The 9,839-nt window shown below is 36.0% G+C and overlaps 1 protein-coding gene across 1 annotated transcript in view; it reads left to right on the top strand.

Annotated features, from left to right (window-relative positions):
• Nucleotides 1–9,839, top strand: part of INPP5F (inositol polyphosphate-5-phosphatase F) — a 46,003-nt gene that overhangs the window by 18,275 nt on the left and 17,889 nt on the right. The window contains exons 7-12 of the mRNA XM_012642425.1: nt 1,043–1,167; nt 1,969–2,046; nt 2,967–3,087; nt 4,415–4,543; nt 6,287–6,404; nt 7,898–8,096. Of these exons, the coding sequence (XP_012497879.1) occupies nt 1,043–1,167; nt 1,969–2,046; nt 2,967–3,087; nt 4,415–4,543; nt 6,287–6,404; nt 7,898–8,096 (770 nt within the window). The remainder of the gene's footprint in view (nt 1–1,042; nt 1,168–1,968; nt 2,047–2,966; nt 3,088–4,414; nt 4,544–6,286; nt 6,405–7,897; nt 8,097–9,839) is intronic.

Here is a 9,839-nt window from a genome sequence, read left to right as displayed (position 1 = left end):
GCTTATACTATCATTTGGTACACAGGCTTAAAATTTTTATGTTATCACATCCGCCCATCTTTTCCTTTATGCCCTCTGACTTTTATGTTATGCTTAGAAAGTCATGCCCCACCTTACAATTAAGAAAACATTTAAATTTTCTTCTAGCTTTTTTGTAACTTGAAGAAAAAAATATTTAGATCATTAATGCATCTGGAATTTTGTGTAGAATTAATGAGATGTTGGGAGCTGATGTAAGCTTCTCCCCACTCCCCATATAGACAATTATCCCAATACCATTTATAGAATATTCCATATTTGCCTCCACAGTGGTCTTGTTAGCATATCTTAGATTCCTCAGTGTACATAGATTCGTCTCTGGGCCATCAGTCTTGTTCTACTGAGTCATTTATCTATTTCTACACTAGTGCCACAGTTTCAGTTGCTATAGATTTAGAGTATATTTTGCTCTCCAATGGGGCAAGTCCCCCTTTATTATTATTAGTTTCCAAATTTTTTCCACATATTTACTCTTACAGATGAACTTTAGAATTAACTTGTCAAGTTGATAAAAAGATCCTGATTGAATTTTGGTTGGGATTGTTGAGTGTATAGATTAATTTGGGGAAACTTGACATCTTTACAATATTGAATCTTGCCATCCATCAACATGGTATGTATTTCCATTTATTCAGGTTTTCTTTTATGTATTTCAGCAAAGTTTTATAGTGTTCAGTATGCAGGTTTTATATATTTCTTTTTAAATTATTCTGGATATTTAAAATATTTGCTGTTATAAAGGACCTTGTTTTCATTATGTATTCTAATTGGTTATTGCAGATATATAGAAAAATTATTAATGCTACTGATGTAAGCAATTCTGGTAAACTTAAATTTATGAAACAAATGAAAATTTAATTTTATAGGGAAAAATTGATGCTTGAGTGGATTACTTTCTAAGGATGGTTATAAAATATTTCTAAAACATAATTCCAAATCATTTAAGAATCACATTATGATTCTAATGTCTAATTAAATTTAATTTTTTTCTTTGCTCATACAGGTTATTATTAACTTGGTAGACCAGGCAGGAAGAGAGAAAATTATTGGTGATGCTTACCTGAAGCAAGTGTTGCTCTTTAACAACTCACATCTCACTTATGTTTCATTTGACTTCCACGAGCACTGGTAAGATGACTTCCTGAGATGAGTTTTGATCAGTTGCATGCAATGTATGTGGTAGATGCTACCCCAGGGACCTTAGCTTCTCTTCTCTGCTGGGAAGAAAAAATTTTTTCTCCTCCTTGTTAGAAAGGGAAGTGTAGCATTTGTTTACTTAGTTTTAATTTTCATATCGGCTAAAATTTTGCGTTAGTTGTTGCCAAAATATTTAGTCTTTCTCTTCCAAAATGATGTGGAGACTTAGAGTTCCAATTTTACTTTGATCACACCGGTTAAAGAACTTATGGTGCATTTCCTTTCTGCTTGAGTCTGAGCAGAAGTAATAGAGTTTCCTTACTTAAAAATTACCCAGCTGGCTCACATTCATGCTCTGTTAGTAATATTTCTTTCCCTGTGGATAAACTGCACTAGAGTTTGCTCTGGAAAAACAACAATCCGTGAATCATTTTGATGGTGCTTTTAACTTGTGTGTATTCTGAGAGCAAGGTTCTTTTGTCATAATCCTGACTCTAATTTGGGTTAATTTACCTAGGTATTAGAAATTTGATGGGGGAAGAAGATTTTGACATCTGTAATAATACGTTTCAATGTATTCTTAAGTGTGCTTTTTTCCACAATGCAGATTAATTAAAAACATTTTTTATATAATGGTCTATATAACATATAGTAGTAACAACCTCTTATATATCCCATAATAATTCTCTTTTAATTTTTCCAAACTACCTTAAATGTCATATCTTAAGTTTTCAAAAAATAATTCTATCATCATATTAAAGATTTTTTTCTTTCCTTTGGCATGGGCTTTAGCCGAGGGATGAAGTTTGAGAATGTTCAAACACTCACAGATGCCATTTATGACATTATTCTGGACATGAAGTGGTGTTGGTGGGTATTTCATAACAACTCATTTTGATAAACTCTTGGTCTGTGAAATATATGTATTTGTCTAGTACCACTAAGCATTAAAATAATAGCAGCATGCTGAGAAAGCTTTGTTTGCTCTGCTTCCCAGTTCCTATTCTTTTTTTCAAGAGAGTGTCATTGATTATAGGCAGTGTTAGCTTTGAACAGGGAGAAGGTGTCATGCAGTCGGGCAAAATGAAGTGAAATGCTTTGCGGCCGTTCTTTAAGGACATAAGTTTATTTCTTCTCTTGCTCTGTGGTCCACATTTTATCTTTCTCCTCTTTCTCACCATCCCTAACATGGAAGGCTTAGAGGTACTTGGTCTCAGTTTTTAGGCATTTCAAAATTACCAGAAAAGGGAAATGATTCTCAGACTATAGGAAGTATAAATTGGCTTAAAGGACAGGAGAGAACATTCGATTAGATTTTAAGACTATGCGGGTGGCCAGAGAAATTAGATGAGCAAGGCATGCTGCATGACTCCTCCCTGGGTGGTAAAGTAAATTAGTCTTTTTGAGATAGTTGAGATGCATTTTTACTTTGAGTCAAAAGGAACAAGATGTGTTTTAAAGTGCCTTCTGGTTTTTAAGTGTGTAAGAAAGCATAATTTGGGGTTATTTCAGTTCTGCCTAGCAGCTGTAGGACTTGGGAAAAGTCACTCTTTCTTCCCCTCAGGTGTGTGTTTTTTTAAGTGGGGATAATAACATATTCCTTGCCAAGTTATTGTGTAATTTAACAATAATGTCTATAAAGGACTCAGTAATGCCTGGCACATAATGATATTCCAAGCAAATTGGTGGCTAATGCTGCTGTTATTATTGATATACTTTAAAGAATTATCTTTTGAAAAACCTATTAAAGTATTTTATATTGTTAAATAATCCATACTGTTTTTGAAAAGGGTTGACGAAGCTGGGGTAATATGTAAACAAGAAGGGATTTTTCGCGTTAATTGTATGGACTGCCTGGATCGCACCAACGTGGTTCAGGCTGCCATTTCAAGAGTGGTCATGGAACAACAGGTAATTTAGAGCCCGTTGGATTGTAAATACTCATTTTATAAATGCTTTTTTCATGAGTACCCAAATAACTAGAATCTTTTTCTTATTCTTTCTCTTTTTTTCCCCAATACTTGCATTATGAGAATTTTTTTCAAAATCAAATGATCTGTAGAACTCTTATGCAACCATCCTTATTGCATTAAAACTTGGAAATAACAACATTCATTAGAAATAAGATGAACAAAGTGGCATTTTCTTAATTATTTCAAAAATGTGAGGGCCAACATTTTAAAATCTGTTGGATGGCATTGTGTGTTCATTTACCTTTTTCCTCTCACTGCCAAACTCACCCTTCCTGTGTGTTTGGGACTGGGAGTCTGCACACACTTCTGCTCAGACTGCTGGCTCTGCCAATAGGGGGCGCCAAAGGAAGACCATGAGGCAGGAGGAGGAAAAAGGCAAAAGCTCCCCTTCACCTGTTATTCCTGTTGGCAGCTTGTTGGTTCCTTTGACACCACAAAACCAGCCTCTTCCTTTTATGCCCCAGCCCTAGGAGTGACAGCTGCTTCCTTCATTGTCTTCCATCATCTCTGTTACCTCAGTGTCCCCTTTTAGATTTTTCAGCCCTCCAACATCTGGATGAAAAAGTCCCTGTATTAAATTCCCAAGGTAGAAATACCTAGCATCGTTTCTAGTTTTGTTTCTTATAGAACCTTGTGACTATTCTTTGAGGACATGAATCTGTTCCTCTAATGTAGCATTTAAGCAACCAGGTTTGAGTTTAAGCCTTGGCTTTATTGCATACTAGGTGTTGACTCTGTACAAAGAACTTAATCTCTCTAAACCTCAGTCTCATCATCTTTAAAATGGGGGAAATAACAGTATTGATCGCATAGGGTTGTTAAGATGATTAAATGAGATAATTTATGTGAAAGCCTTGGCACAGTTAACATTTACTGGGCACTTGACTACTCTGCTACTCTAAACATTATTACTGTTTCTTTTTTTTCAATCATGCTGTGATCAGATAATACCATTGTTTCTATGTGCTTTTTTGATAGATTCACTACATAGGCGAATTTAAAACAAAGGCAAAATATAGTAGTATGATCCTACACATTAAAACTTATATCAAAAAAGTATATTTCATTATATTTATTCAGCTGTGGCATTTCATAAAGCTGTCTTTCAAGCAGTGCTTAATTTTCAAAAAGTATGAAAAGACCATTTTTTAAAATTTAAGGGTCCTGAATTGTATATGAGTATGTTTCCTTTTTTCTGCAGTACATGTTTTATGCTATGGTTTCCTGACCCATATATAGTTAATCCATCAATGTGTTCATTTCAGCTGAAAAAATTAGGTGTGATGCCCCCGGAGCAGCCATTACCTGTGAAATGTAATCGAATCTACCAGATAATGTGGGCTAACAATGGTGACTCCATTAGCAGACAGTATGCTGGGACAGCTGCTTTGAAGGTAAATACCTGCAGCAAGCATTTGTGGATCATTTTGTAGGACACAGGGTTAAAAAGGTACGTGGGCTACAGGTGTTAGGTCTGGGTAGTTGACTCCTCTTTCGCTAAGGCAGGGGTCAGGAGCCAGGTAATGTGACTCCAGCAGGACACCCATTAGATCAGAGGGAGAAGGGGGGCTGTGTGGACCCGAGGAGGATATGCTGTCTTGGGAGGGGCCAGTTTGCTGTTTCTTGTGAGGTCCTGTGTTGTCAGATCTTCCAGTTTTTCAAGGGGGTCTGGAAATCGAGAATTTTATGTGAAATGATTAGTTTTCAAAATTGTGTACAAGCAAAACATGTCTACTGGTGGGATTAGGCCCCCAGTATGAAACTTTGTCTTCTCTGAGTTTGTATCCCAACCCCGCCTCTTACCAGCTCTGTGACCTGGGACTAGTTGCTTAATCTGTCTCATTTGTCAAATGGGAGTAATACTAGGCCTCGTTCAAAAGATTGTCATGGGATTATATTCATTAATGCATCATAGTAAATGCTGAAGAAATGTGGGTTATAATAACAAAAAATACTGTTACTGTAAATAAAGTCTTTTGAAGATCCTACATAGCTAGTCTTCACATAATTTTAAGTTAAATGTAAAATATAGTCCCTAGTAACGAAATAGTCCCTCTGAGGGCATTGCCCTTTGTGGGCAATAGGAAGTGGTTGAATTAGTTTAAATTAGGTTTATATTAATCATTCTTTAAGGTGATGGTTCATTTCAGGATATTTCTTATAACCAATTGTACCATCAAGGACTCAACAGGCATCAGATAGTCTCTCTTTTTGGTTGAATGATAAATATCAAAAGCATTTTATTAAATAAGGAAAGTAAACTTTAGAAGTCCTTGTACAAGTTATTGTTTAATAAGAGAAATACTTTTTTTTTTTCCATTTGAATTTATTAAACTTCTTTGGGATCAGCATTTATGCCTCTCTCTCTTCTGTAGTAGATTCTCATTGCTAAACTAATATTCCCTGTGAATGGCCTAATTGGCAGCATGTTCTTCCTAAACTGCCAGATTTCGAACAAGGCCTGAGATTTCTGAGATTGCCTTGGGTAGAAGTAGTGGGGTTGGAATGAGGAAAAAGAGAGACTGTACCTTCCTTGCCTCAAGTTTAAGTCATCACCTCTCTAGGGACTTCCTGTGACACCTTTGTTGTGAAAAGCAAGGGAAACAAAACAGTTTAAATCTTCATTGGATTGTTCTACAGGTGATTGTAATATTCAGAGAGGTATGGAAACCCCTGATCTTGCTCTCTGTCTACATCTACACATACACACAGGTTAAAGCCTATTATAATAAACTCTAGGGAACTGTCCACATTTCGTACATCAGAAATTTGGTTTTTGAATATTATACCAATTTGAGGCTTGAAATCTTTATTGTTTTTGTGTTTGTTATATAATTGGTTTTGACCTATAAATTCTAGAAATTCTACAATTTTCCAGGCTTTATACACTAAAGCACTATCTGACTGTGAAGACCTGATGCTACAAATAGCGTGTTTAATTATTTGACATACTTGGATCAGAGTCAAATACTAGTAGATACTTTAATTTAACTACACTATTTGAAAATTATAAAAGTTATAGTTTGGAAATTATAAAAGCCTGTAGAATTCCAGTCTTGAACTGAAAGCCCACAACTGATTTTGGGAGAACATTCTTGTGTTTGAATAAATGGTCAAAATACCTTTTTGTTTGACAGGGTGACTTTACCAGGACAGGTGAAAGGAAGTTAGCAGGAGTTATGAAAGATGGAGTTAACTCAGCAAATAGGTATTACCTCAATCGATTTAAGGATGCTTATAGGCAAGCTGTTATAGGTAAGGAACAGAAATGTCTTTCTTTCCTTAAAATTTATTATTCCTTCTGTGACTAACATTTTACAGAAACCAACTTCATTGACATAACTCAAGTTTTGTAATATACTTGTGTTTCTATATTGGGCATCTTACCCAATAAATCAAATTCAAGTTTTTACAAGATTAGAATTTGAAATATTTTTGACTGGAGCAACAAAAGAAGCCATTTCCATACGTAATTGTCAGTTTGCTGCTCTCGTAGTGGAAGGCAGGATTTGAAGTTCCGGGGGTGCGGAATAAGTGCCCTACACCACAACAATTAAGAACTTCATATTCTGCTGGCTTTCCTATTATGCAAGGCTAAGAAAACTGGGTGGTTTTCTCTTCCTGTACGCCATTTATCCTATGTTCTTGATGTGGACAAATCCACTATCCTTTTCTGTAGCATGTTTTAACAGGATTTTAGGGTACCAGATTTAGAGATTATCCTAATCAACTTATCATTTTTTAGAAGAAATGGAAGGGTAGATGACCCAGTAGAGTTTATGCATTGACATGTTTTTAATTTAATTTTCACGAAAATATTACCTTATACGATTAAAGTAAATGGAGAATATTCTGGATTAGAACCAAATGTAACATAGCAGATCCATGGTCCCCACGAATCTTTTTAAAATCCCATTTTTTCACCTGATTATTTAGCATACACATTAGTCTAATAGGGCCTAGGTACAAGCCACTTAGGAATTTCTGATGTAAAGACGACGTTTGATTTATTCGCCAGAGATGGGGGGTGGGGGTGGGTGGTGCGTGCTATTAACTACAGAATAGCACAGGGTTTAGCAGTTTATTTAAGGAAAAAATAAGATACCTTGCTTCCATTGGTTGATCTAGCAACTGAGTTTTGTCACTGAGGACCCAGGTTCTCAATTGTCCTCCCCTCCGTTCAGCAGTCCATAGCGTCAGCTTCATCCTGATCCCCGCTGAAGCTGCTGTCCTCAAGGTTGAGAGAAAGAAGGAAGTAGCAGTCTGGGCTCCTCATTTCCCTTTTTAGGACCAGTGGTTGGCAGATCTTCTTTCCCAGAAGCCTCCTTGATGCCCCACCAAGAGGAACTTATTAATAGTTTGTCTATTCAGATCTTTTGCTCATATTTTAAATTGGCTTTTTATTATTGAGTTGTAGGAGTTCTTTCTATATTCTGGATACAAGTCCCTTACCCATTAAATGAGTTGTAAATATTTTCTCCTGTGGGTTATCTTTTCACTTTTGTGATGGTGCCCTGTGAAACACAAAAGTTGTTAATTTTGATGATGTCTAGTTTGTCTGTTTTTTCTTTTGTTGCTTATGATTTTAGTGTCACATCTAGAAAATTATGCCTAATACAATGTCATAAAGATTTGTGTGTGTGTTTTCTTCTAAGGGCTTTATAATTTTAGGTCTTACATTCTCTTTTGTTTTTAAAAAATATATTAGTAAACTAAGATGATGATAGATATTAACACTTCCACCCTAGATTTGATGCAAGGCATTCCAGTGACAGAAGATCTTTATTCCATATTTACCAAGGAGAAAGAGCATGAAGCTTTGCATAAGGAAAACCAGAGAAGCCACCAGGAACTAATCAACCAGCTCTTACAGAGTTACATGAAGTTACTACTGCCTGATGATGAAAAGTTCCACGGGGGCTGGGCCCTCATTGACTGTGACCCCAGGTGAGTTGGACTTGTTTCCTGATGACTAATTTGCTTAATTTCTGATGTTGTAAGTTGTTATGATTAATGCTAGCAGTTGTCCATAAAGCTGTGGGCATGGATACATGGTGTTTCCAATATGGGGCTGGTACTAAGGCAAGCTGACTGAGGCACTCGTCATATGTACAAAATTAAGGGGGTGCTAAAACCTCAGTAACGAAAGGAAATATTTTAAGGCAATATTTGATTTTTTGAAATTCAAATTGGCAAACTACAGCGTGCAGCTGGCTTTGTGGGTCCACCTCCTCCCCTGCACCTCTAGAAGTTAGGTTTATTGTATTAATGCGCTGCACGTAAGTAAGTGCAACAAGAGGCACAGTGATGCTGGCTGTTTTTATCAGTTACGAAGTGGTTCTGGCCTTTCATAAAATAAAAAGGCCAACTAATACTTAACATTTTTTTTTTTTTAAACAAAAAGCATCCAGTTTCAAGTGGTTCTTCAAAATATCAATGAACAGTGTCATCTAAATTTATCCACCAGATTGAATGCTTGCCTTTAGGCTGAAATCTAAAATGATGATATTCAATATTATAAATCAGAAACATTTCAGGAAATTCTAGACCAACCTCTAAGAATAAAGCACTGTATTTAGATTTTATCTTATACATTTCATGTATTTTTAATAGAAGGGGCATAAAATAAGCTTGAGAGTACAATTAAATGGCAAGATAGTATTTTACATACTTTTGTTTTTTTGGTTTTTTTTTTTTTTTGAGACAGAGTCTCACTCTGTCACCTGGGCTAGAGTGCAGTGGCATCATCGTAGTTCACTGTAACGTCAAACTCCTGGGCTCAAGTGATCCTCCTGCCTTAGCCTCCTGAGTAGCTGGGACTGCATGTGTGCGCCACTGTGCCTGGCTAACTCTTCTGTTTTTTATAGAAATGGGGTCTCGCTCTTGCTCAGGCTGGTCTCAAACTCCTGGGCTCAAGCAATCCCCCCGCCTTGGCCTCCCAGAGTGTTAGGATTATAGGCATGAGCCACTGCGCCTGGCCTAGTGTTTACATGTATTAAAATGAATAAAACACAACATTGGCTGTAGATTCATAGAGAAACCTTCCATGACTTTAATTTCATGGATTTTTTTCCACTTTGATAGTAAATATATGGATGGATATAATTTGTAGACTTTAAGAGATGAGGTTTTCTGTACACAAAACTTAGCAGAAAACTTATGTTCTTTTAAGCCATTTGGTAAAAATACTTGATTCATGTTTTTTTTTTAATAGAAGCAAACTTAATGTAGCACCAAAAAGAAAAGAAAGTGTTAATACTTTTAATTCCCATTCAGAAATAACTGCAGGCAGTATACCTTCATTTTGCTGGAGTTTTTACTCTGCACTTCAATGTTTTTAAAGGTGTCATGATTGTCAATATCATCTTCCTTAGGGCAAGTATTTTTATTTCTACTACTGGATAACTGAAACTGGGAAGAACCAAAAGGTTTATTTTTACTGCTGGCTACCATTTCGTAGGGTTGCATTGCCTCTAATTTGGTTTCCAATCCTTTAATTCTTATGGAAAGTTGGTACCCTGGGTGAGAAGTATAAAACAATATAAAGTGTGTATAGTTATGCTGTTTAAAGCTTGCAACAAAATTTGGGTAAGCATGCTTTGTTAAGGGTCGTTAGAAGCCTCTTGCAAAGATTCATAAAAACACTCATTTCTGGCAATTGGATTCATCAAAATAATCGTGAAACAAGAA

Source organism: Propithecus coquereli, unplaced genomic scaffold, assembly GCF_000956105.1.
Source record: "Propithecus coquereli isolate 6110/MARCELLA unplaced genomic scaffold, Pcoq_1.0 Scaffold179, whole genome shotgun sequence".
Taxonomy (NCBI): domain Eukaryota; kingdom Metazoa; phylum Chordata; class Mammalia; order Primates; family Indriidae; genus Propithecus; species Propithecus coquereli.
Note: the sequence above shows the minus strand (reverse complement) of the source record. Positions and strands in the feature narration are given on the sequence as shown.